The following is a 26,421-nucleotide window of genomic DNA, read 5'->3' as shown; positions in this document are numbered from 1 at the left end:
TAAGTTGACTAGTCAGGTACAGTACAGGATTACATAACCCAGTGATCTCCCGAGCCAAGCATCGCTGATCGGGCATCCATGGATCATTTGATTTAGAAGCTTGAAACCTTGGAACTGATGTGTGAATAATTACATGAAATATCAGCCCACAATAGTCTAAGATTGAACTCATCTAGGAAGAAAAAAAAAAAAAGTCTTAACTCCCTGAGCCGGAGAAGACGGAGCCCCCCTCTCGCCCCCCTGAAACAGCACCGGCGCCACGGGGGCTACATCTGCCGAAACCGATCAGGTAAGCGATACGGAAAGTTTAAGTCGCCAAGATCGGAGTAGAAGAATGTTCATGGTGGATCTTAAATGTTAATTAGGCATCCAAAGAACATTTAACGGCAACGTGGTTTGGTAGAAACGTGGTGTATTTTATTTCATTTTTTGTCCTGTTACTGTTATTGTTTTTCCTGTTTTTCGCTGTTTGTTTACTCAAATGTCGTAACTAATTATCACTAAAAGGTACAAGGTAAAAGGTAAAAAAAAATGTATATAAATACCTGAAACAGATATTCTTAGTGCTGCCCATGAACTACTCCTACTCTATTTTATAAACGTCAAGGGGTACGATTGCATTGTACAAGTCGTTTCAGCAAAAGATCCCACAAACCGGTGGATCTCTTTCTACAGACCGGCATTGAAACCAATCGTGGCTTGTCCATAGATCCACCTCCAGGACAACACGTCAACCCGCGGGCTAGATCCTTGTATACTAGCCCTAGGGCGTACGTACTAGCCCCGGGGGCAAAAATCTAGCCTTATGCAGCCCCAAAAGAATAAAATCGACTTCTTCCCCCCACCCCTTCTTCTTTATACAAGTAACACTCTCTCTTCCGTTCTGGGGAAGTTTTCATACTTCTGTCCTTCCTTTTTGTAACAACACTATTCATTCCTTTATAGTGCTGTTGACAATTGCCTTTCCAGAATTGCCTTCCTTTTGATTTGAGTGTCTTTTGTATCTCCAAAATGCTCTTCTCTAAGTCTGTGCTGCTGGCAGCTCTCTCCAGCAGCGCCGTTGCTCACCGTGTCCACGGTCATGCTCGTCGCCAGGCCATTCCCACTACGACCGTGACTGAGCTCGTCACCGTTGCTGCCTGTGCTGCTATCGAATCTTCAACCCCAGCATGGAGTTCTTCGGCCGTGGTGACTCCCACCCCGACTCCCGAGTACACTTCTACTCCCGCTCCTGAGGAATCTACCAGCACTCCCACCCCGACCCCGGAGTCAACCTCCACTCCTGAGCCGACTACTTCGGCTGTGCCGACTACGTCCTCCGTGGAGATCAAGGAGGCCGTGGAGATCACGACTTCCTCCACCTCGACCTCGACCTCTTCTGTCGTGGTCTCTACGTCGACCTCCTCTGTCGTGGTCTCGACCTCGACTTCCGTCGCTACTTCGACCGACTCCGGCTCCAGCGCCAGCTGGACCGAGATCCCCTCCGACGGTGTCTACTCCACCTCTGGATTCGGCACTGCCACTAACTCCTCCGGCTCCGGCGACACTTACTCCGGTAACGTCGGCAGCCCATACGGCAGCAACATCATCTCCGTCTCCGCCGACGTTGCTTACACCTACAAGTATGTCGTTGAGTTCACTGGCTCCAACACCGACGACTGGCTGGTCGTCATCTGGAACAAGTACAGCTCCGATGGCACCATGGACGGCTGGTACGGTAAAGCTTGTCACAAGTTCACTCTCGCCGCCGGTGAGACCAAGTACTACGCTTTCGACTACGATTCCCAGGGTGGTTGGGCCGCCGCCAAGGGCTCTTCCATCCCCACTGACGACTACGGCGGTTACGCCTCCACCTGGGGAGAGTTCGACTTTGGCTCCACCGCTAACTCGGGCTGGTCTGGCTTCGACGTCTCGGCCATTATGGCTCAAGATGCCGATCTCACCGTGCAGGGTATGAAGATCTGTGATGCCTACAACACTGATGGTACTTGCTCGTACATCACTACTGACGCTGGTACTGTTCACAATGCCTACACCAGTGCTGAGACCGACGTCGGTGGTATTGGCGGTAACCTTAGCGCTGGTCCTGTTCGTCTGTCTGTGGTTATCGACTACGACAACTAGGTATTGACAGACGCGCCGTGTGGGTTTCGTGTTGGTTTTGTTTTTCTTATACACATTGTTTCAGTTTTCAATTTTTAACTTGACGCCTGCAACTACGACTTTGGTTTGATGCATATGTGGGGTCGGTTTGGTGTATACCTTTTTGCCTGATTGGTTCGGTATAAATATTCGATTCTTTTTATCTTCTTGAAGATTTTTTTTTTTTCCAAATACCACACAGGTTTTCAAAATTTGACCCTTTTCCCCGTGCAATGATTTGGCCCCTTATTGAATTGCCAATTTTGGTGCGGACGAGGCGCTCATTAGTGTGATGGGGCGCTGATGGCCGCATCAGCGCATACGTACGCTGCCGTCTCGGCCCGGACTCGATTTTCATTTGTCCGTATATATTCCCCACTTTGGTAGAAAGCCTTTCGATGCATACGAAGTATATTAAAATGAGCAATTGATGGGGCTTTTGATGTTTATTTGGTTCTTCATGCGGCTGTTGAGTGGAATCCGCGGTACATTATATGAAACGATCCACTCGGAACATCCGTTTGCTGGTTCATCTCCACAATCTTACTGGATTCCGTGGTTGGAAGCGTGCATACTCTGTATGCTTGATAGATTCAATGTATGATGTACTCCGTATATACTGTATACTCTAAACACAATAGGCCTATTTCCAGTCTATGTATAATTGACCCTTGAACCCTAATGAGATATCCAAGTCATACCTTTATCCTATAGACCATGGATTGAAGGATTGAATATTTGCAGGCCCCAAAAGATGAATTCACCGACATTAACCCGCACAAGCACCAGCCGGCCGAAAGTGACGGTCAAGCTCAACTAGATTGCAGATCCCTAAAAAATTGAATTCATCATGCAAGGCAGTGAGCTTAGCCAAGATCAAGTCCTTTATGTCGACATCGCAACGCGCGTTCTAGCCCCCTTTCCAGCGTCTCCGTACCTGTTTTGTAGACTAGTCTGTACTTCGTATTAGTATGTATTTCTTCGGATCCATTAGAATACGCCAAGACGCTAAGTAGCAGCTCAGCTTCCTAGAGCTAGGAATTTGGACCTCCTATCCTACATAGCCAAGGAATTGAGGGGCGTGCGTCTTGGAAGAAGCTCTGTCGGACATTGGATATTGTGATAGAAGTGAAATTTGGTGTAACTGCGCTCAATTACGTAGGCTGGGCTGTATCCAGAAGAGGTCCGATATTAAAGAGGACGTAAATGTGAGGCAAGTCGAGTTCATACAGTATGTATATAATTGTACAGGAACACTCCGTGGAGTTAAATCGATTCGCTCGAGAAAAACACATTTAAGTAGCGGTCCAAGTTGAATGATTCAATGAATGCCAGTATTGCGTTCAGTTGATTTATGTTCAAGCCATTGTCGTTCAAATTCTGGGCTTACTCTTTCTAGGTTGAGGTCTTCCCCCCCCGCGGATCCGAGGCTTTTCCCAACTACTGTCCATAAATCAAATTTAAAACAGTCTTTAAAGTACCCTCAACTGAAACACTGATGAATGACATAGCTAAATCTTGTCGAAAAAGTGTATCTGGCAGAGATGCTTGTTTTGGAGTCTCATTGGGTAATTCAACAGCACCTGAGTGCTGCCAAGTTGAATAGAGTTAATATGGGAATATGGGGCCAAACTCGGATAAATATATCTTCGGTCTCTCAGTAGCTTCTGATTTCAATCACTGAGGATACATCGGAGCCAGTCGCCACAAGAATATTCTATAGATCTACAGTACTCTCACTCAAATCATTGGATGATAGTGGCAATATATGCATGTAGAATACATAGATCGATTGCCCATGTCCAAGCCTTTGAGAGTTGTTCGTTCATACATGTCTGCCTAGCTACTGGGTGAGTCCTCAACCTTGGAGGTGCCGGGCATATCTCCTACTACATGAACACTCCAGTCCTCCAGGCTGTGATACATACCAACTTCCAAGGTTTCCACATAGACAGAATATGGACTTTAAACACAATTACAGTCGTAAAAATACAAACTATGATTCAAAGTTCCATAAAACCTGGAATATAATTCAAATCAGAAACATTTTGTTAAAACACTTCACCAAGCCCCCCTCAACCTCTCCATGAATCCCCCATTCTCCTGCCGACCCTCACCCTCCCCACCTCCATTAACATTCCTCCTCCTCCCAGAACCACTCTCCAATCCGGAGCTAGAAGCAGCCGCCTCACCCTCCAACCTTCTTCTCAAATCCTCATATCGCTCCCGCTCCGCCGCACTTCCATTTGCAACCCCGCTCCTCCGCTCCCGTTCTCCGACCATCCATGCTGGAACACGGAAGCCCGTTGCAGATGGGGATAGACCTGGTAGGAGCTCGGCACGCCAGGCTATTCCGACGATCCAGCCAACGGCAGACGGGAGGAGCATAGCGGGGAACTGGGAGAGGGCGAGCTGTGCGGCGACAAGGTAGGTGGTTGATTTGTCCGAGAGCAGGAGGGTTAGGCCCTTTGGTGTTGGTTTTGCTGTTGGGGTTGTGGTATCAGGAGCTCTGGTGTTAGAGGAAGCTGTTGTCCCGACGCGGTATCGGTAGACATGTGGAATTGTGGCGTAGTACTGAGCCAGAAGAGCAAATACCATTGCTGTTGGTCCAGAGGGGAGGTAATTGAGTGTGTTGAGGGAGAGTGGGCGAGCAACAAGAGTTAGAAGGAGGGGTGGGAGGAGAGTTGTGTATGGGAGCGTTGTTAGGAGGAAGGTCTGTACATCAAAATCAGCATTCATGTCCTTTGACTTTGAGTTTATCGTCATTGGTGATCCCTTACGGCCATCTTTCGCTTGCCCCATGCCCGCTCTATGACGCGTACGTGGTACACCAGCATTGCGGCGAACAAGGCTTCGGTGGAGTTGGAAAAGCCAACAATTTGCCAGAGGAGAGCGCGCCAGAATTGCGCATATGGCCAGAAATGGGGCGATACATGGATTGCGCCAAGATGTTTGATGTCGAGGATGGAGAGGGCGATGGAGGAGGCGATCGTGTATATGAGGAGGGACTTTGTAAGCGGGGTGTTGGTAAAACCGGAGGTGAGCATTTTGATTGAGGGGCGCTGTGGCCAGTCGCAAGATCTCAGGTTCTACTATGGATCGAGGCTCATTCGGAGCGATTCCGTATAGCCGGTGTCTTGTGCGGCCCAAATACGATGGGGGTTGAAGGGAAAAGAAGTGGGAGCGGAGAAGACCCAAGCAGAAGGCCACATAACATCCGAGTCCGGGGAACCTCGGCTTGCCGATCTACATATTGAACTCCGTACACCCTGAATACTTTTAAGTGGCGTTGAAAATTGATTTCGATACCTACTTGGTATAGTATTATATATTATTCAGTTCCAAGCCTGTCAAACGTCATCTTTTAAATGGATTTAAACCGCCAAAGCCGCAGCTTCTCTCGTTTCCTCCGCTAAGGCCGTTTGATACCGGATCGAGGCTAACTCCAAGGCCTGCAACGTGGGACCAAGTAGCTGATTGACCGCTTTTGCCCCCCCCTCAATGCTGTCTAGATTCGGTCGCAATTTGCGTCCAGTACGTTCAAACACGTCACGCGCATGCTGTTTAGCTCGGTCAACTTCAAGCTGGCGTTCAGCCTCTGCAGCTTCCGCGACGGCTTCGATTCGTTGCTTTGCACGTTGGAGTGATTCCGATAAGGACGAGACCTCACCTGCACGATCGGAGTCCCCGGAAAGGAAGGCCTGCCAGAATTGGTGAAGGAATTCAGTCGAGGTCGCATGCGTCAATGTTAGTCGGTCATAAAGGGAAGGAGAAAGTCCGTAGGTGTCGGATAATGAAGCCTCGCTCATTTGGTGGCGTTGATCACGTACTGCCTCGAGAATTTGGGCAAAAGCAGCATGTAATGCAGCGGATGAGCCAACGGGACGTTTATTGGCAGGGGCATCGTCCATCTCCTCGTCTTCGTCGTCGCCAGGATCGACTAACTTTTGGAGAGGTGTAGCACCGCCGGGTGGAAGATTGAGCGCAACCTCTGAGCGGAGAAGCTGCAAAACCTGATTAGGATCCTGCTTCGAGAGCGCCCGATTTTGGTCATCATCCCGTGCCGCCGCAAAGAAACGGTCCTGATCACGGATATTGAGAGTAATACGGGCTTGTTCCTCATCCCCTCGGAGATCCTGTAATTGCAATTTTGCCCATGCTTCCTCATTCATCCCAATGGGGGCACTGATGTCGCCGTCTGCTGGGGCCACATTGGCCATGATTTTCTCACTGAGACTGTTCAAAGTCCGAATGATAGGTACTTTATCCACGGCAGAGGGGCGCATGTCCAGGTCCGGTCGGTTTCCACGGCGTTGACTGTTATTCCCTTCATTACCCGCGAGATCCAGAAAGTGGGGGACATTAGCATCCCGTTCTGCGACAGCGGGTTCTTCACGAAGATATTTGTCCAGCACAGCGTCTGTAGCGTCTGCTTCTGAAATACGCTCTCCACGCAACTTCTTAAATAGTCGACTCTGGAAAAAGCGCGACCAGAATTGCTGCTCACTCAGCTTAGGAACGTTCTCATCATAGACATTTTTGACCAGTGGGTGCTGCGAGAAAATAAGCTGGATTTGTTCCTTGCTAATATTCAAACGAGTCACATTTTCCTCAACGCGCGGCTTTAAGGATGAGAGCACGTTGTAGGATCCGCGCGTCTGGGCGCGTTCGATCGCATGAGCTCGTAGAAGGTGCAGTCGTGTAGACCAGAATTGTGACATGAACTGGCCAGAGGATAAGGTGTCCGGTTTTGTATGTAGAGATTCCATGAACATCCGCTGCAACGTCGAATCAGCCTTCAATAGAGATTGCTGCAGTTCCACATCGGCCTTCAGTCGGTTATCATCGTCCCATGGATTCTTGGCTGACCCGGCTGACGAAACGGCATTAGCTATCGCAAGAGCCGCTGATACTCCTGCCCCGCTACTGGGAGCCGGCGTGGATGTCTGTGAAGGCGTCCCTGCTTTCGCCGCGTTGACCCGAGCGCCGAGAGCATCCTTGAAGGCATCGGCCTGTGCGCGTGCGTTCGTTTGGGCAGTAAATTGAAAGGTGTAGGCAGTTGACTCGCTATTTGGAGGGGCGTTTGGAGCGGTTGCAAAGACTTTCAGCATAACTTTGGGGTTTGAAACTGGGGTTTGCTGTAAATCTAGTCTCGAGTGTTAGCAAAGGTGACGGGTCTGGGCAGCAGGGTTGAGCGGCTGCATACTGGTGATCGTGGACACGGCGATCTTATGTCCCGAGACACTCGCTTCAACCGGGGTCCAGACCAGCGTCGCCTCATCTGGGGTGAGACTCAAATTGCCATCTTTCTTCTTGAAAGAGGCTGCGGCGCTCGGAGGTGCCATCGTCACGTGTCTCGACAGCTTCCACTGTTCTGAGCAGCGACAACGAAACCACCCATCAGGATAGGCAGATCCTCAGCGGTTGAGGCTAAGCGGAGAAGGTCGAGGCCTTCGAGATGTGTTGAGGCAGCGGGTGAGGTCAAAGCGAAAGCAAAGAGCCGCAGAAGAGCTGCGCGTGATCACGTGATTTATCACCTGGACGCCAATACCCTAATAAAAGAATCGCAAGCCTCATGAAGTGCTTAGAGAAGACCCCAGTCTCTTGTCAGACAAAGAATTTACAAGTGAAGAACTTTAGTGAATTGTGTACTTTACAGAAAACGTGGTATAAAAATGAGCTGAGTGATGCAATAACGCCAATGTACATAAACGCCAAGCAAGCAATGAGCCAGAATAACTAAAAGCAAACTTGAAAACACCGCTGAAGAGATCCAGAATGCTATGCAAAATAAGATAGACGCGACCGAGAGCACGAACCCGAAGCCAGGAGCCAGAATGCCGAAATTCGTAAACCATGTTGCGCGCCGCCATGCATAGACCGGATATCATCATTCGTAATCGTCAAAAAAGACCTCCCAGGACCAAATAAGCAACAGGTAAATGAAATGAAAAACCAGATTGTCAAGGGTATCCACCAGCAATGACCAAAAAAAAATAAGAGGATAAAGTATGCTTTTCCAGCAATGCCAAAGCAAGGGCTGCATGAAAAATCACTTCTTGAACATGTAGTGGCCGTAGATACCACCGACATCACCGACGGCCATAGGAATCTTGCGCATACCCCACCAGCGGGCGCCAAGCTTCCAAGAGCGGTATCCATCGTCAATTGGGCAATTGGGCATAGAAGCAGGGTCCCGAACGTACCAGCCGCGGCGACCAAGCTCTCGCACAGTCCAGCCCACGGAGACACGTTGGGTCTTGCTCCGCTCACGCAGTGGAGTAATGATTTTGTCGCTAAATTCAACTACCTGTAGCGGGTAGCTCTGCTCTGACAGAAGGAGGCACGAGCTCATGTTGAAGATGGAGCCAATGGTCATCTGTGTCACCTTGGCAAGATCGAGGTAACACAGAGTGCTGGGGAGCACATCCTCCTTCGTGCGGGTGAAGAATGTGTTCACATCCTGTACCGAAAGATCCGCAGAGCTCAAGCCCAGTTCCTCGAGGTGCTTGGTCAGAGGAAGCAAAAGCGGTACATGGGCCGAAGTGATCCGGGCCCCACCCAGGTTCAAGGAGCGAAGAGTGTTAGGCAGCTTGGGCAGCAGTGCCGTGACATCATCTTCTTCCAGAAGACGGAATCGAGTGGCGTCTGTCAGCAGGTTCAGGTACACCAGAGAATCACAGACCGCCGGGTGAGTAGTCAAGAACTCGATCAGAGCTGGCGGGTGCAGGCGAGTGCATCGAGACAGACTCAAGTGGGTGATACGAGCGGTGTCGGGAATGGCGAAGAGAGCAGAATCGTTGATTTGCGTGTGGGTCAGATCAAGGTGGGTCAGATTGATCAGTCGCGGCAGCAGGAAATCAAACATCGGCGCCGTAATGGTGCTGCATTCGTGGAGGGAGAGTCGCTTCAAGTTGGGCATGCTCATGGGTAAAGCCGGGCCACCGGTGAGAGCCTCTTGGAAGACCGAGGAAAAGGATTGGGTGGAGCAGCCGCAGAGATCCACTGCTTGAAGGATCGGCAGACCCATAAACATCTTACGAATCACGTCCATGCTCAAATCACTCTCAAGATGCTCTTGCAACAGACACTCCCTCAGGTTAGGCAACAGTTCTAGACACTGCAACAGGGTCCGCGCGGTCAGGTTCTGAATCTCGGCGTTCATCTGCTTAGTCCGACCCAAGCCCACTGACGTGAAGTGAGAAAAATCCAAACGGCGCACCAGCGTGCCAAGAGCCGGGTAGGAGGAGATATGTGTGAGGGCCTTGGAGAAGATGATCGAGTGGGGGAAGGTCATGTTCCTGTAGAGCACACTCAACGTCGCCGCGTGCAAGGTGCGCGAGCTCAGAAGACACGAAACCAGATCAACATTGCGCGGAGTATATCCATTCGGCGGGATATCCAAAGCCAGGTGGGAGATAACTTGATCTGCGGACTAATTAGGCTCAAATATGATGTGCATAAACGGGGGATTCCTTACCCAGAACTTCAGATGGGAGCTTCTCCAGGGCCGATGTGCCGGGAGGAATTCCAGCAGGGGGCTGTGGCTGTTCCACTACCTCTGGGGCCTTGGGAGGAACCAACTCTCGTCCTGACCCGGTCGTCTCCCATGCCCAGCCTTTAGCTTGCTGGCTTGCCAACCCTCGAAGGTCCCCAAAACTGCGACTCAGACTTTTACCACTGAGACGAATCTGCTTCCATCCCAGAAAACCACCGCATGGGCAACAAAAGTCTGGGGCCTGTTGCATTTGGGGTTCCGGGCTGGGAGGCTCTTTGGGTTCCGTTGGAGAGGGCACGTGGTGAGTGTCTACAAATGATTGCGCAATGCCTGTACCTCGATCACGTTAGTTTCCCCCTCATGTCCTTATGTGGATAAGTAGTTGCGTACCGTCGACGTCCTCTTTGATGGAGCCGAATGATGGGCGTCGGCTGCTGCTGGATATAGATCCGTCTGGAGTAACGCAAGGTGAAGGTGAGGCCTCGCGTGAGTGAACGTGATCACCACATGGAATAGTAAATCGCGGGAGGGTCGGCTTTGGGTGTGAAGGGGCAGTAGTGAGGGAGGCCATGTTGAGAGCGAGCGGGCCCTCTATATAGGGCCCCAGTACAGACGATAGACTAGTTTCGGGAAGTACCCTTTAGAGGTGGAACACGAAAAAAAAAAAATTTGCAAAATTATTAGACGAGCTTCCCCGGATTGTTTGAAGGGGAAAAAGGATGATTTGGTCAATCAAAAGGAAAAGGTTAGGGCTTTGAAGAAGGAAGATGTAGAGGGGCGGCGGGGAAAGGAAAAAAAGTTCAAGCTGTTAGTCACGGAAATCGGCGAACCGGCGTTGCGCTGAAGTAGAAAGTGGAAACCTGAAGGAGAAAAAAAAAATTTAAGTGGAAACGGCTGGGACCGGTTGGATTCGGGTCCGTGAGGATAAGAAAAAAATTGAAGAAAATAAAAGAAAATAGGTTCCTTACACCAGAAAGATCATTTAGTTTGAAATGTTAAAAAATGAAAGGCAATTATCACGGGGGCAAATAAGCCCATTCAACGGTGGCGGATGTCGAGTGCTTTGAGTTTAGTAGTCATCGGCCATACATGGTTAGGGCGATAAAGAAAGCTTGCCCCTGCAGACTTTGTTTGCTTTTTACTTAGTTCTTTTACATTTCGAGAAATCTAATGTATGCAAGCGGAAACCATGGCGTCATAATATGCATGAGGATAGATAAGAATGATTCCATCTGGAATGTAGTGTACTTCCATGAAAAATAATTTTAAATTCAATTCAATAATTCCACAGCTAGTTACGCTTCATGGAAACCTATAGCTTATAAAGGTACCTTTGTAAGCAATTTATGACATCTATATTCAGCCGCCGATAGGACCATGCGTAGGTCAGCCGGATGCTTTTCTGTACCCCAGACCACGTTTGGGTTCTCGTTAGGTAACCACATGGATCTCAATAACATTTAATTAGTCGATTCAGCCGATCATGCGGGGTCTGGCGCGCCATTACCTAATAGAATATCACCTGACTGACTTTCTCCAATTTTTGGTTATGGCTTGATCGAGTTTAACCTCTTAAACCATTCGATGAAGGTGGAAATGGCCAACTCACCATTTCTTGATTCGAAAATACTCGTCACCAGCCTGCTTTCTCGACAACCAACTCGACCTAATCCTGCGTTCCTGTTGTCCTTGCTGGGACAGCGGATAACACCTCCTATTCCAAACTAGTAAACCGCCCAGTTGTACAATTATATCACCGGCTCAACAGGGTTGCTAAGGCTCGATTCTAGAATCGCGCGGCTTGAGCAACATATGCAGTTGGGTTCCAGATGCCAAATGACGTTAGCGTGGTACATCATTTCCATCCTCAATCCATCCGAAGGTCGGAGTAATCAAAAACAGGCCAACTCATCGCCGAGAGTAGGAGCTAAGAAGCTAGTCAGTTAACTAGAGACAGACCCGCCAATAGCTGCTAAGCTCCACCTCATCCACTAACGGGTGATCCCTTCAATGGGGCGGTGTGCGCTATGCTGATCAGTCGATCTAGTTCTGCCAAGTGTTGGTTTGATCGATAACTAGTAGAGCAGACAAGGCAATAGTTTGTGATTGTTAGGTATTTGCCGAGCCTTGGCTGTGACCATGTGTGACATAAGTGATCTTCGCTGCGTAATTTGCATTCTCGTTTACAAGGATTTGAGGCTCGGGTTTCACAGAGCTTCAAACTTACGGCTATTGAGTGGATTGGGGAGTCCTTTTCCAGGAAATGGCTCCTGGCGACGCCGCCCGAAGATTCTCGGGAATCTCTCGGGTCCACTTCGGTTTATCAATCTTATCGCTTTTGGTGAATATCCTTGGCTGATCTGCTAAAGTCGCCTCGACGATCGCAACAAAGGTCCCAAATCCGCTTGATACATAGCTTGCTCCATATGATGCATTCCAAGGTTCAATGTTGGTACGTCAAAGGTAGATCTTTGGTGGTATCGAGGTATGCTTGAGAGTCGGTAGCCATCAAACATGACGTCAAATGAAATAGATGGAGTGTAGTATGCAGTTAATAAACAAACCAACCCTAGAGCTCTAAATAGTACTCACTATCATTACTACTAGTACCACCAAACCACGTGCATCTGGGATCTCTTAACGCCCACATATGTCTATTTTCAAATTACAAAGCTTCGAGCCCGATACAAATAAGTAAGGGTAATCGAAACAAATGAGGAGACTCCCTTCGTACGTCTGCATGACCCCAGAAACTGCATTCAAACACGATAGCGGGTCCAAACTCCCCGTATCCCACCCTGTCCCTGAAAACCTACACCAATCTTATCCTGTGACCCGTCTTCTATTATGACAGGTCAATAGCTCATACAACAACGGGAATCATGCAAGGTCCCGGTACCATCTCCTCGGACTTGGAAATATTTCAAAGTTGGTTCAGGAAGAAATATTCAAACTTCGCGTGACCTAGAGCATCTGATGTATTTTTTTCCCCGTCCAAGTCTAGATCAAACCTAAAGTTTTAATCAATTATACCCTAGCGTATCTACATTGAACCAAGAGCTTTATTTGTAGTCATTTGACTTATGAACCGTGGAACCTGTTATCAAGTTAGATCCATGATAAGATGTAAGTGGGTTTGACGTCACTGAATTTCTACGTTCCACGCGGTTGGAAACTCTATTTTTGCTATCTGGTAAGGTCTACCGCCAACGAATATCGTAGTTGACTATTAATCTGTGAAAGTTTGCCTGGGGTATTTTTGCATTGGTATATTCAACAGATTCGAGTTCGAAGACAAAAATCTACGTAGACAATCTTGAACGATGAAGGACTTCAAAATGTAATATGAAACAAAATAAGTGGATATCAGTCCAAGCCCAAAATCAAACTGGGTAGATGGACAGTATAAGTCAAGTCTAGCAATGACATGGTTGAAAGAAAAGAAAACGCCACAGGGAAATCCCAAGTCTGTCAATTCCACATCCAACATTCCACATCCAACATTCCACATCCAACATTCCACATCCAACAATTGAGCTTGCTGGACACGGTCAAGCTGAAGCTCTAGCATAAGTCGTAATATTCATCTCTGCTGTTAATTGCACAATCTAATCAAAATCAACAGCACTGGACTCATCGTTAAGAACGGGATTGATCTTAGGATTCCACTTGAGCTGGAAGTCCTGTCCAAGCTCTTTGCGAATAGCAGCCTTTACAGCCTCCAGGACATTGTCAAAGACACCAAAGCTGGCCGGATTGTTGGCGTCGTTCTCGCCCTTCTTGCCTTGAAAGACACCAGTGCGAACCAGGCAGGTGTTCCAGCCATACATATTACCGCCAATGATATCGGACTGCGGGTTATCACCGACCATGTAGACGTTCTTGGGCAGGCGGTTCTCGGTGTGAATCTCTTCCATCCAGTGCTTGAGGACCTCGTCAGCGTATGTGTAGGTGGCGCGCTCGGGCTTGCCGTAGACAACACGCTCGAGCTCGCAGCCGGTTAGAGCCTTGTACTGGGCTTCAATGGCGATACGGAAGGCTCCCTGTGTCAGACGAGGTGGACCCTTGTGGTTGGTTGGGAAGACCAAGTCGCCTTGGGAGAAGTAGATGGGGATGCGGCTGGTGACTGGATCTTTGGCACGGGTGAGGAGCTTGCCGTCCTCCGACAGCAATAGATCCATGATAATCTGGAAATCCGTGGCATAGTCGTAGGAGTCGGCGAAGACAAGAATAGCGTCGAACTTCATCTTGGAGAAATCACGAGGCTTAGCATTTACCCGATCAGCCTCTGTGAAAGTGCGCCATGGCGACACAGTTGGGTCCCAAGCGAGAATGTCCTTAGGGTGGACGACATTCTTGAAGCCGTAGGTCTCGGCGACCTCGCGAACCTTGTAACCCTCACCGCCGCATACGAGCACAGTCTCGTAGTACTCGGCCAGAGCCTGCATGGGAGTGTGAGACTGGATGAATTGTTCGGTAGAGATGGTGGTATCGAGCATCTGCGAGAGCTGCTCACACCGAGCCACCTCGGTTTTACCACCCCCGTTGGTCAACAGGATGTAGGGAATCTTAATGCCCAGCTCATTTTCCCCGTTGAGGATCTTCAATGCCTCTTTGGCCTCTTCAATAGGCTCAGGTCCGTGTGCCAGCACACCGTCGATATCGAAAGCAAATGCCATGTTCTTAGCAGTCTCCACTTTCTCCTTGAACATATCTTGGACCTGCGAGGTCAAGATATCATGGGAAGCTATACGACGTTCTGTCTTCCAAGAGTGCAGACGCGAGAGACGCGGCGAGCGTGGAATGGGCAGAGAGGTACCAAAAGAGTTACGCGAGCTCCTTCGCTCCTTCATGGAGGGCGACAGGCTGAGGTTATGCATAAGCGCCGCAGCATCACTGATAGCGCTGCGTGTTGAGGGGATCTCAATGGTGTTACTACCATCACTAGGGATAGGTAGGCCATTGCGAGGAGTACTGGTGATGTCGTTGGGACGACTCTCGACCAAAAAGTCCGAATCATCAAATCGAGGCATGGTGGATGATCGGTGGAGTAAAAGTGGATAAGGGGTCTAAAGAGAAAAGGAGAAAAGAGGAGTCGGTCTAATCAACAAGAGATGTGACTGGTTTAAGTATACCAGCACGCGATAAGACAATATCTATATGAGAACCGAGCGCGGGACGAGAGGAAAAATAAACAGGAAGCGAGGGTAATGCGCGTATATATATACAGTCACGGTTCTTCTCATTTACCGGAACAGGGCATGAGCACGGGTTGGCCCAAAAACACGGTATCAGACGGCCATTGCAACCACTTTGCGGGATACAATGAGGGGGGTGTGGGGATCCACCCGTCTGATTATCATATAAATAAGCGTCATCACTTGGCCATAACAGGATGGTTTGTGGTCGCAGCTGGTGCAGGCTTGGGATGCGCGTACAGTAGTCTCGAATATATGCGGCACAAAGGAGGGGGGGGTACAAGTTACTTACAACGTGGTAGCGGCACTAACGTTTCTCCGGGTACCGTATACCTATACCCCCTGCCTTCGTATACCAGGAAGCTCAGGAGAGCACTCCTCCGACTGATGAACAAGGAAAGTATTGGTTGAGATGGACGTATAAGACGATGAGTGGGTAAGAAAACGACTCTACTTGGAGCGGTTGCGATATCTGATTGGACAGGAGCACGGTTCACCCATGGAACGGCATAGGATGACGATGGAAGTGGGTCAAACGCTTCAGCACCGTTTTGGATTACAATGATGTCATGGGGAAGTTTTTGAAAAATACTTAGATTACACGTATTTCTGTATTTCAAGGGCATTCCGGGTTACACAGGGATATGCTTAGTGCTTTAGGTACAGAACGATCGTCAGGGAATATTGATATCGTACTGATATCTTATTGATAAGTTGTTTTTAGAGTATTTCAATGTTTGCTTGTAGAATGCAAAGTAAAAATTTGGAGTGTTCAAGTTATTTCGGGTTGAAAGCGGAAAGTGACCCCTCTATACCCACACGTCTGCAGTGAACATCGTCATCGCTCGCCCGCTTAAGTCCCCCACCTTCATAATAATTATTCGTCCCCCTCTTCATCTTCTTCCTTTCTATACACTATAATATATCAATTTGATTCAACATGTCCAACGGAAAGACTTACAAACTGAGCAACGGAGTCACTATCCCCGCGGTGGGCTTCGGTACCTTTGCTAGCGAGGGTTCCAAGGGTGAGACCTACGCCGCTGTCACCGTTGCCCTCAACACCGGATACCGTCATCTGGACTGCGCCTGGTACTATCTTAACGAGGATGAGGTCGGTGATGCTATTCACGATTTCCTCAAGGCCAACCCGTCAGTCAAGCGATCCGACATCTTCGTCTGCACCAAGGTGTGGAACCACCTGCACCGCGCCGAAGATGTCCGCTGGTCTATCAATGACTCCCTGAAGCGCCTGAAGCTGGACTACGTTGACCTCTATCTGGTCCACTGGCCTATTGCCGCCGAGAAGGACGGCCAAGAAAAGCCCAAGATCGGCCCCGATGGCAAGGTAAAATTATACGGCTCAATCCTTTCTTGACGATAAAGCTAACAAGCTGTAGTACGTTATCCTGAAGGACCTCACCGAGAACCACGAGGAGACATGGCGCGCCATGGAGAAGCTGTACGAGGACGGCCTCTCCAAGGCCATTGGTGTGTCCAACTGGACCATCCCCCAGCTTGAGGCCATGGCCAAGTTCGCCAAGGTGCAGCCACACGTCAACCAGATCGAGATCCACCCCTTCCTGCCCAACACCGAGTTGGTGGAGTACTGCTTCTCCAAGAACATCTTGCCCGAGGCCTACTCACCCCTGGGTTCACAGAACCAGGTGCCCACCACCGGCGAGCGTGTTGCCGAGAACAAGACCTTGAACGAAATTGCCGAGAAGGGCGGCTACACCCTGGCTCAGGTCCTGATTGCCTGGGGTCTGCGCCGTGGCTACGTCGTGCTCCCCAAGAGCTCCAACCCCAAGCGTATTGAGTCCAACTTTAAGAGCATCGAGCTTTCGGATGCGGAGTTTGAGGCTGTGAACAAGGTTGCCGAGGGCCGCCACTTCCGCTTTGTGAACATGAAGGATACCTTCGGTTACGATGTGTGGCCCCAAGAGACCGCCGCTAACCTGTCCGCTTAATTTACCAAAAAATACCGCCCTACAGATGAAGTGATACCCGGTGGGGCGGAGGGGTTGGGGAAAAGTGTAATGAACAGACACGATAGATGAAATGAACACAATTTATCCAGTTTCTTGGTAAATTTCACCAATTTTGAGCAATTGATATGTAATAAGATTCCGGTTTGGGTGACCGAATCAACTTAAACCCAGTATAACCCCCCTCTCTTCTGCCGGCATCCACGGCTAACTTTCCAAGAGTATTTCAGCCTAAAGAACTTTCTTTACTTACAATTCAAACGATCATCTAACAACCCATACCCTGAAAATCTCCAAATCGGTTCAAACATCCCAAGCCACCGTATTGTACCGAGTTGCAGATTTGTAATCCCATCCCACCTAGGTACAGTAGTATGCAGGAGTACAGTCCCCCACCAATAAACAATAACAACTCCACAGGTCCAGGCCCACAATAAAATACAAACACGAATACAAGATCAGCCCGAAGCTACGAGTATACATCAATCTACAACATTATCAGCATGTGCCATTGCCCAATCCAAGAGCACAAATAGAGAGACCCTGGAGCAGAGTACTCCGATATGCATGAAGATGTCATCACGCGTGTGGCTGTAAGCCTTTGGCGCCACTAACTGAGCGGCCCTGGAGCTAAAATAATGCAATTAACTAACTTGGTCTGGCGTAGTGCGTATTGAAGCATGGTCGGGTGATTTCGGAATTTGTGAGACTTGGGTGGACGGATTAGGGTGGTTTGTACAACACCGGATGCCGGATGGGGATGGGTGGGGGGTTGCGTTTACTCCGTACTCCGCACATGGCTCGGTCATATATCCGTAGCGGGTCGGGGGTTGTTTTGTCGAAGTTTTGATTGAATAACATCCATTGAGGGAAATTCTATTACATATTGGATACTTCGTGGGAACTTGGGGTTGTATGAGACTGATGGACTACAAGCCTCCAGGGCTAGACTTGGTGGTGATGTTCCCTTACTCTTTCCGCTTCTGGGAAGAGGCGTGTAGTATAGACTTTGATCCGGAGCCTTGATGCGACGGGAATTGATGCCTCTTCTGAATTTGAATACTTACGATCATGGATATTTACATGTGCTCTTTGTGGTCGGGTCTGTGGGTTAGCCAGAGCTTGGTCTTTAACTTTCTGGCTCGCACCAACAAGGCAGGGCACATAGTAGTAGCTAGACATTTTGATTGGATTAGGATACAAATCAGACAGTATCTAGCATATGCTGTATAATGTATGGCTCATGGCTTTTACAGTTGCTTGCTATAGTAGTATGTACTAGTACGGAACACCTCGGTAGAGTACCTGAACAGTATCATTGGGGCTATAACTCTGCCAAAACTTTCATAGCCAAGTTCGAAACTCAAAATATTTTCACAATCTTTAGTCGACATAACCTCCATAAGGGGAAAGTCTAGCGTGGGGATCAGATCTCCAGAAATTGAGACTAGTACTAGTGTCTTAGTGTCTAGGCCCCGGCGCCGCTCACGCCATGCAGGAGCCATTCACGGACGCCAGGGTGATCTCAGAATAAAAGTCCATGTTTAAACCGGGGTACATTGACCAACACAACGTCATCCCGCTAGCGTTCTTAGACTATGTACTTTACATACTAGTACTGCGTACTGCTGATGAAGAAGTAGGTGGTAGAGCAACTTGAACTTGATTGGAAAGACGATCAAAGGAGCATATAGAAGCACAAAACAAAGCAGCATTGGTATCTCAAAAGCAAACAAAACTCCGTATGAAACAGGAAAACCTACAGGTTGAGCAAACCCTGTTTATAGGCACTCAGCACCATCACATCATCAGTTTCTCACTCGAACCCGGCGAGGTGTACACCCCGCAGTAGACTGGAATACACTCCGCTTGAGCTCAGAGTTTCCTTCGCTAGCGCTAGTACTGCGAGTGGGAATAGCACTGACAAAAGACTGGTCAGGAGGCCCCGCAATTTTAGAAACTGGGGCCGTAAGCATTGAAGAACTTGGTGACTTGGGAGTCAGCTTTCGGCGAGCCTTAGTGGGAGTTGAGGGGCCTGCAGCTGCCGCCGGGGGGGCCATAGGAGCGGGTGGCTTGCTGAGACGACCACTGCCTGTTTTCACAGGTGTGCCGGAGACCATTGAGGAGTCACCCAGACGGCGCACGCGTCGCGATCGCGGGGGTGCAGTAGTAGGTGCATTAGTCGTGGTCGGGGCACTCTCGGGCTCCTCGCTTGATGATTCTTGCATCTGGCTGCGACTGCTGCGCTGGCTAGACGCCTTTTTTTCGGGTTGTGTTGCTGCAGATCGTGATAGAGTGCTTTCTGTAACGTCATCGCCGCTGCTGTTGCCCTTCTCCTCAGGGGCCTCTGAGTCTTGTCTATCAACCTCATATTCCACAAGCTGTTCTTCGTTCCACGTCACGCTCTTTCGCGTGGAAGAACGGTGACGGGCTTTACGATCATTTTCTACTGGAAAAGTGCTGTCGCTCTGCTCCTTGGCCATGGCCTCAAGAACAACCTGGGGAGGCACGGCGTTGCCCATGTTTTGCCGAGTGTTCTTCTTCGTAGTCAATGCCAGCTCTTGGGCCTCAGTGCGCTGCAGGAAAATAAATTCGTTGCCCTTGGCCCTGCGCAGGGAGATGGTGTTGCGCACATGGGGAGGTTTTGCTGTGTGAACCTTTGCCCGTGTGCTTCGTCTGAAAGACGGGCTTGCAGGGGCTGACTCTTCCAGAATGACCTTGGGAACTTCATTCTCGTGCGCTTCATCCACAAGGGGAATATTGTCTTTGTTTGCTGAGACATCAAGCTTGACTGGCGATGGCGAGTTTGTATCCAAAACATCCAGAGCACGACGAGACCGGGGTGTCGTAGTCTCCGCATCTGGTGATTCTTCGGCGCTGGATGTCTCTCTAGTGACATCGCCTTCTTGGTCCATCAAGGCGGCCTTGGCCGCGCGCTTGGCCTGGGCCTTCGACAAGAAATCGTTAAGTAGCTCCGCATCCGATCCATCAAGCGAGCTTCGTAGAGCTGAACGCACCAACGTGCCTTTCTTTTGCTGAGTTAAATCACGTACGACTTTTGTGGGGGTCGGCGCCATATTCCTATCTCCATCAGTGGCTGCGCTGGTGGTCATTGCGCCTTGCTCCCGGGCCACGGATCCAGATACTGGGTCTCCGATTTCAATTGCGTCAGAGGCACCATCCAGAATTTGAAGCTTGTGGTCATTGAAAACAGTCGTCTTCGATGGACTGCAGAGAGAATTAAGGGGTCGAGGCGACCCAGTCATAGCAAGATCGCTGTCGTTGTTTTGTAAGGTCTCGTCGAAGATATTGATAGGGGCATCCGGCAATTTACCTGCGACTGGCATTTAGCAAAAATTCCAAGACAAACATGTAATCAGACCGAGACTCACGGCGCTTCTGGCTTGCCTCTGACTCCCACTTGGTCTCGAAGAACGAGCGAGAGGGCTCCTGCATCTGAAAGTTCGGGCGCTTTTCGGGTTCGCCAGCCCCGACGCAAAGACGCTTCACGCCTCGCGCATAGCCAGCATCTCTGGATGTATTGATTGCAGTTTGAAACGCGTCATGTTCCAGCATGGTTGATGTCTCGAGCGACTTCATACTTGTGAGCGACGAGCGAACCCGCTTCCACAATTTTCGCGACTTGGCTCCTGTCTGGAAGGGAGTAGATGGTTTGCGTTCCCACAAATGGGGAATTGCCCGTAGGGCTTTGATGGGTGTGAAGCTAAATAGGCCGTCGGCAGCAGGCTCGGAGGGGCCACTATAACAACATGCGCAAGAGCGCTTCGAATTAGTTATGCGCTTTAGTATTGCCAGGCTTGTGAGACCATCCAAGTATGTATCGGTGCACAACAAAACATAACAGAGCTAAGGTGGAGTAACCCCTGGACCGAAAAGGGGTTTGCGACGCAGATGATATCGTAAAAACGACAGGGTGATTGACGCAACAAACAGGATCAGAAAAGAGAAATCTACCCACTTTGCTTGAGCCTGCGACGAGGCAGGACCGGTGCCCATTGTTGTTGACGCGCGGAATGTGTCAAAAGTGTTACTGGAATCCGAAGTTCAGGAATCTGCGACAAATCGCATAGACGGATAGAAGTAATATGAAATGAATCAGAAAAGAATGCTGTGTTAAGAAACTGGCATACCCGATACAGTGACCGTAAGGATGTTGGAGGGGGAGATAATCCCGTTTTTTGCTTTGACGTAAACGAGTCTGGTTGTTCCCGTTGCCCTGCCAACTCACCGCATGGTTCTCCCCCGCGGCCAAAATTGGGTAGTGGTCCCACTGATATGGACTAGTTCTCTACCCAAGTGGATTAGAAGACGTTTTATTGATCTTCGGATGATTTATAGACAACCCATAACGATCTCAACTGGATTAGGCTTTGTTGATTAGGTACCTACTAGTCCAAGTATGTTAAGAGGTGCCTGATTTGTTAGTACGTTGCTAAATCTATTTGGGCACGAGAACCAGAGAGAGACCGTATACACTCTTCGAGGGCTATGATACTAACTTGAATGTAAGGCCGCGTCCCGAGCACAACCCCGAAAAGACTTCGCATCTCGGTTCTACTTTAGTAGTATATATTCCAAGCTTGAGACATGATGATTTTTATTGGTCCGGGCTGAGAGTATTAGTCTATTCGAGCCAACTGATTAAGCCATCTTTTTAATAGTGTAACATCCGGAATATTGGAATTAGTGAAATATTCGATGTCTATGTACAGTCACCTGGGTGATTATAACGGGGCTTGTCCTAGGATATCAATGAAATTCTCGACTATCGCGCTCCATAAAGCATCCTCGACCAGTAGATTTTTAGGTACTACATCATCTCTCCAGGGAGCTGATTAGTCATATTGAGCTAGTGCAAGTACAAGCAAGTTATCAGGGAATTACTTCATAAACCCCTAGAAGGGAAGCTTACTTATAGGTAAGTAGCGCCATCTTTCTCTATCCAGCCCCAAAAAGCACATGCCCTAGAGAGCACAAGCCATAGTATATAAGTGTATGTCATATATCATCAATCATATCGTGTACGGGCGCCGCAAAGTCCACAAGATGCAAAAAAGTAGCTATCCATATCCACCCAGGCCTTCTACTCCATCACAGCAGCGGCTCTTTCATATCACGCTCATCAAACGGATCACCGAATTCATCTGCAAAATATGGCGGTCAGCGCTTTCATATATCAAAAATTAGTCAAGATCACCGCGTACTCAGGTTAAAGTCTTTGTCGATCACATGATCCATTGCCCTCTGATACTCTTCCTGCGCACGTTTGCCCTTCCACGCAGGGAATTGTTCTGTCGCCTTAGAAGGTCCACTCCCGGTTGGAATTTCGGCGCTCCTTAGGTTGTTCATTGTCGCGATACTGGAGACATGTGGTTGCGAGCCGGGCGGGGAGAGCTCCGACGCGGCTGCGGCTGCGGACGAAGCTTGCTGGTTGTGAGTAGGGGTACGCGCGCCATTGCCAGCGATATCAGAGACTGAGCCAACGGACGAGGCCATCTCGGAGTCACCATCTGGGTCTCTAGAGTCTTTCCATAAAGATTGTTAGCAAGCATGCCATTTCGATATGCAACATTCACAGGGCTGGATAGCTATGGTAGGGCTGAAAATTGGTGGAAAATGATACCCAGCATGATAGCCAGGAAACAATATATTCAGTAGGAGAGAAGCTGATTCAACCTTACCGAGCGCCATGATTATGGAGTAAGCGACAAAGCTGGTGCACTGGTTATGACTGTTCGGGGATGCAGAAGTGACGATCGACTGTGATCGAATGGGGCAGAGCGGAGATACCAGTAGTACGGGGCGGGCGGTGGCCGCTCTTCTTTGCAGCCCGAAATTTCTTTTTCTTCCTGCAATCCTTATAGTTCATGCACATAGTGCCGGGTGCTTATTTGTTTTTGATTACCGTTTTTCAATCTTCTTGCTCCCGACATATCTTTACTGCCAGCTCAAACCAACCATTCGTTCGCAATGACCGCTGTACCACAAGTTCCCGATGCATGGGATGATGATTGGGAACCTCGAGCAGATGTAAGTTGAACCCCAATGTCCTCAGTAATATTGGAATACAAGGTGCAGAACGAATAAATACTATTGGATTGATGCTATTAATATAAGAATGACGTACTGATACGCTGTGGTCTCCTACAGGCACTAGCAACCGAGTCTACCCCGCCGACCGAGAAGAAAGTCTCGTCCAAAGTCACCAAAGCACAGCGGAGGGCACAGCAAGCTGAATTCAATCGGCAACTATGGGAGCAAGCGTATGTGATAGAAGTTTAAGAAGACGAAACAAGGGATCTCTCAACTCTGACTGTGCTCCAGTGAAACCCCGCAAACGTTTCACTTTGTCGAAGCTCGTTCCGACGTACCTCTCAAACAAGACATCAAGCCCGCTGTCACACTTCTTAGCCGAAGACCACAGATTGTGACCAGACAATCGGCAATTTCTGGCGTCGATGGAGCAGCCGCTGGGCTAGGACAACTGGGCTTAGATGGTGATGATGGCGAGTCAGACGACGAGGGAAATAAACCCCCCGAGCCGACCTTCGAAGAGCGGCAGGCTATAGCACTGAAGAACCGAGAGGAGAAGCAACGCAAGTACGAAGAAGCCCGGGAGCGGCTCTTTGGAAGCCCGTCTGCGAACAATTCGGGGAATTCGTCACCGGGGAGTACTACCCCGCCCCGACAGCAGTCCGGCGAGGGCAGAGGGAAAGGCAAAGGTCGAGGGGGTAGGGATTATCAGAAACGAGACTCGTCTGCGGCCTCGAGCAAATCAAAACACCTCTACGATCCAACCACTGCAGTCAGGTCGAATGGACCACATCTACAAAGGCGAGATCACCCGGGCGATCGGAGTGACTCCGAAAAGCCAAGTTCTCCCACTTCGCCTGCATCACCTGCTCCGCAGCAGCCTACTCGTCATCCCCGAGGCCCTGATGCAAGTGAAAGAGGTGGCTTTAGATTCAACAGAGGTGCGAGAGGGAGCTAAGCTACACTGTTGAAATATCGTGTTCAGTTCGTCCTTCCCTGTCGTCCCTGGTATTGTGACACTGTGATTTCAATGGAAAGGCACGGAGATTCAAGGAAGGGAACGCCCTGAGTTGATCGCATTTGCAAGGAGAGAGGTGTTCGGGCGATTCTCTTAGTTGGAGAGTTTGGGGTCAGCACCTTACCAAGGCAATGGACTATATAGAAAAACTCACCGGCATATCGTGCATAGCTGTCGAGGTAGAGCTCATCTGTGCTGGTTGTTGCCCGAACCTGATCATTGGTCTCTATGGCATTGACCCAAGCAGCCCATCGACTTCCCTCATCGGCATCCGGCCAGCCTCGATATGGCTTCAGGACCCGATTAAGCCGGATAACCCACGGCGCAACTTGGATGTCCACAAAGGAAATTTGCCCTCCCATGAAAAATGGCCCCTGAGGGTGCGCAGCATTAATCAAGGTATCGAAAGCAACCCGAAGATCTTCGGAATTCTCGATCTGCTTTTGCTGGTCCTGCTCTTGCAATACCCGATAGAATGCCGGGATAATATTCCGGTTGATCTGGAACTTGTCAGCAACTGCTACTGGGGGTGAAGGAAGCAGACTTGGCTTTCTGACATGATCTGTCCATAGACGACAGTGGGCTCGCAACTTCGGTTCGGCTGGAAGAAGGGGCAATCCGATTTTCAAATCCTCAAGCTACGGTGATTTCGTCAGTGCGGGATATGAAGGGTGAATTTGGGGTTCATACATATTCCATGAGCACCGTACTCTCATGACATGCCCAGTTATCATGCCGTAAGGCTGGCACAAGCCCGCGTGGGTTCACTTCCAGCAGGGATTGAGGCTTTTCATAGGGATCTACTTCGACATACTGGTATGGTACGCCTTTCAGTTCCAATGCTATCCAAACCCTCTGCACAAACGGACTTGAGATCCATCTAGTCAGCATCGAAGGAGAGTACTGGCTGAACGAGGATTCACTTACCAGAAGCAACTTCCAAAGAATTGGATATTTGTCTCGGCTGCATGATTCGCAACTGTTACGGCGGCTAGACCTGTCGCTCTTGTGTGATACGTCTTCTTTTCAGACATGCCTCGGCCCTGTGCTTGGTATCAGAAATTGTTCGGGCAAATTTAATCTCCAGGAAGCCGGAGAAGAAATCACAATAGCATTGAGTGAATGAAAAGGAACTTGCAAAGTGGGCCATGGATCTGAGTCAACTGTGACGTAGCCAGACTTTCCGGGAGATGGCAAGTAACTACTACTTGCAAATGAAATGAAGATACGTACCACGGATTTTTTCCTATTCTTATCTTCCTTCAAAAAGTGTCGCTGTACACTATTCTTTTTAATCCGATCGCTTTCTTCGAGTGTATGCCGATGCCCACCACTCACTCCATCATTCCTCCCATTGGCACCATTCCCATTCACCCGCTGGATGGTAAAGTACCTTTGTCCATTCGCGCCCGGATGTCCCTCCGGAAGGGCCGCATTCGGCGTGAGCACACCGAAATGCTGGCTTTGCTGGACAGGAAACAATGTGTGAACTCCGGGTAATAGCTCAGCTGGCAACGATTCAAACCCTCCAGTAGTATCGTTCGATCCACTGCCGGGCAGATACTCTGTAATTTTAATCTTCACATCGCAGAGGTCGCGTTCTCTGGCAGTACGTTTGCGTTTCTTCTTGTTCGGATCATCAGACTTGGGTGTCCCTGAAGGTCGGCCCTTCAGTCGACAGTCCCAGTAATGCGAGACTATTGAGCGGCGCTTATATCGCTGAGTCGAGCGATGAGAGTAGACGTTGTCGACATGAGGAAAATAAATTTGGAATCTACACACCAAGCTTGTTAGACCTCGAGCTGCTTTCCATGTAGATAAAGCGATATATCTCGACCAGTGGTTATATTAAATCATCTGAATCGCGGAGACCACATACTGTTCTTCTGTTAAAGTAATAACTTCATCCGCATGGAATAATCGATGTCTCCAATACTCGAGATCAGGTGGATCAGGAATCAGTTTCATCCCCGTCAGCTGTCCCGCGAAGTTCGCCGACTCCGTTCCCTCAGCCTCTAGTGCACCGTAGTTGCCCTCAAAAGACTGTCCGTTAGACTGGAGGACCATTCCATGAGGATGGGAATGGACATGTCCATCAGGCAGAGCTATGTCACTCTGGAGCTGTTGTGGGACATTATCGGTAGGTCTAAAGGCAAAGGGCTGTGAATCAGGGAACGGGCCGAGTTGTGGGGCCAAACCCGAAGATTCGACTACCGGGATCGATCCCAGATGAGGTGATGCATTCATGGAAGTGGCGTGCTGCTTTTGGGCAGTGCGGAGACGAAAGGGCGTGTGGTTGAGGCGGCGTGTGCGGAGGCGAGATGATAAGGCGCTTATCGGTACCCCTCGTAACATGATCTCTTCTGACCCCGTCAACGATCTACTTCTTTCTGTAGTATTATGTTGAAGAAATCACCGAATGGTTTGATAAATATGTTAAGTATCATTAGTTTAGCGGGCTTCTTTCGGTGACAATAGTTTAAATTGCACTCTATACGATCTCCATTCGTAAATTCTCCTGAA

At 49.3% G+C, this 26,421-nt stretch overlaps 10 protein-coding genes across 10 annotated transcripts; 3 read left to right on the top strand and 7 right to left on the bottom strand.

The window, feature by feature from the left end:
* Positions 1–1,011: 1,011 nt before the first annotated feature.
* Positions 1,012–2,124, top strand: N7520_001033 (uncharacterized protein; the record flags this gene model as incomplete). The annotated part of the gene is made up of 1 exon (XM_057134968.1): positions 1,012–2,124. The coding sequence occupies one exon, from the start codon at positions 1,012–1,014 to the stop codon at positions 2,122–2,124; it is 1,113 nt and encodes a 370-aa protein (XP_057000904.1).
* Positions 2,125–4,203: 2,079 nt separating this feature from the next.
* On the bottom strand, positions 4,204–5,189 carry dscB (the record flags this gene model as incomplete). Its single annotated transcript, XM_057134967.1, has 2 exons — positions 4,204–4,857; positions 4,923–5,189. The coding sequence occupies 2 exons, from the start codon at positions 5,187–5,189 to the stop codon at positions 4,204–4,206; spliced, it is 921 nt and encodes a 306-aa protein (XP_057000903.1).
* A 327-nt stretch (positions 5,190–5,516) lies between these two features.
* Positions 5,517–7,487, bottom strand: N7520_001031 (TFIIH subunit TFB1 family protein; the record flags this gene model as incomplete). Its single annotated transcript, XM_057134966.1, has 2 exons — positions 5,517–7,288; positions 7,349–7,487. The coding sequence occupies 2 exons, from the start codon at positions 7,485–7,487 to the stop codon at positions 5,517–5,519; spliced, it is 1,911 nt and encodes a 636-aa protein (XP_057000902.1).
* A 707-nt stretch (positions 7,488–8,194) lies between these two features.
* Positions 8,195–10,211, bottom strand: N7520_001030 (Leucine Rich Repeat domain protein; the record flags this gene model as incomplete). The annotated part of the gene is made up of 3 exons (XM_057134965.1): positions 8,195–9,570; positions 9,623–9,970; positions 10,031–10,211. The coding sequence occupies 3 exons, from the start codon at positions 10,209–10,211 to the stop codon at positions 8,195–8,197; spliced, it is 1,905 nt and encodes a 634-aa protein (XP_057000901.1).
* A 3,037-nt stretch (positions 10,212–13,248) lies between these two features.
* On the bottom strand, positions 13,249–14,673 carry N7520_001029 (phosphatidyl synthase; the record flags this gene model as incomplete). The annotated part of the gene is made up of 1 exon (XM_057134964.1): positions 13,249–14,673. One exon carries the CDS (start codon positions 14,671–14,673, stop codon positions 13,249–13,251), a length of 1,425 nt encoding a protein of 474 aa, XP_057000900.1.
* Positions 14,674–15,778: 1,105 nt separating this feature from the next.
* Positions 15,779–16,808, top strand: gldB (putative glycerol dehydrogenase (GldB); the record flags this gene model as incomplete). The annotated part of the gene is made up of 2 exons (XM_057134963.1): positions 15,779–16,186; positions 16,239–16,808. The coding sequence occupies 2 exons, from the start codon at positions 15,779–15,781 to the stop codon at positions 16,806–16,808; spliced, it is 978 nt and encodes a 325-aa protein (XP_057000899.1).
* Positions 16,809–18,634: 1,826 nt separating this feature from the next.
* On the bottom strand, positions 18,635–20,843 carry N7520_001027 (uncharacterized protein; the record flags this gene model as incomplete). The annotated part of the gene is made up of 3 exons (XM_057134962.1): positions 18,635–20,160; positions 20,219–20,586; positions 20,806–20,843. The coding sequence occupies 3 exons, from the start codon at positions 20,841–20,843 to the stop codon at positions 18,635–18,637; spliced, it is 1,932 nt and encodes a 643-aa protein (XP_057000898.1).
* Positions 20,844–21,938: 1,095 nt separating this feature from the next.
* On the bottom strand, positions 21,939–22,538 carry N7520_001026 (uncharacterized protein; the record flags this gene model as incomplete). The annotated part of the gene is made up of 3 exons (XM_057134961.1): positions 21,939–21,991; positions 22,052–22,363; positions 22,529–22,538. 3 exons carry the CDS (start codon positions 22,536–22,538, stop codon positions 21,939–21,941), a joined length of 375 nt encoding a protein of 124 aa, XP_057000897.1.
* A 279-nt stretch (positions 22,539–22,817) lies between these two features.
* Positions 22,818–23,838, top strand: N7520_001025 (uncharacterized protein; the record flags this gene model as incomplete). Its single annotated transcript, XM_057134960.1, has 3 exons — positions 22,818–22,877; positions 22,998–23,110; positions 23,172–23,838. The coding sequence occupies 3 exons, from the start codon at positions 22,818–22,820 to the stop codon at positions 23,836–23,838; spliced, it is 840 nt and encodes a 279-aa protein (XP_057000896.1).
* Positions 23,839–23,928: 90 nt separating this feature from the next.
* Positions 23,929–26,253, bottom strand: N7520_001024 (glutathione S-transferase family protein; the record flags this gene model as incomplete). The annotated part of the gene is made up of 6 exons (XM_057134959.1): positions 23,929–23,990; positions 24,053–24,536; positions 24,589–24,766; positions 24,826–24,941; positions 25,132–25,729; positions 25,778–26,253. 6 exons carry the CDS (start codon positions 26,251–26,253, stop codon positions 23,929–23,931), a joined length of 1,914 nt encoding a protein of 637 aa, XP_057000895.1.
* Between the last annotated feature and the right edge of the window lie 168 nt (positions 26,254–26,421).

This window comes from Penicillium odoratum (assembly GCF_028828045.1).
Source record: "Penicillium odoratum strain IBT 22623 chromosome Unknown utg000001l_segment0_segment0, whole genome shotgun sequence".
NCBI classification, from domain to species: domain Eukaryota; kingdom Fungi; phylum Ascomycota; class Eurotiomycetes; order Eurotiales; family Aspergillaceae; genus Penicillium; species Penicillium odoratum.
The sequence above is the reverse complement of the archived record's forward strand: the minus strand, read 5'-3'. Positions and strand labels throughout refer to the sequence as shown.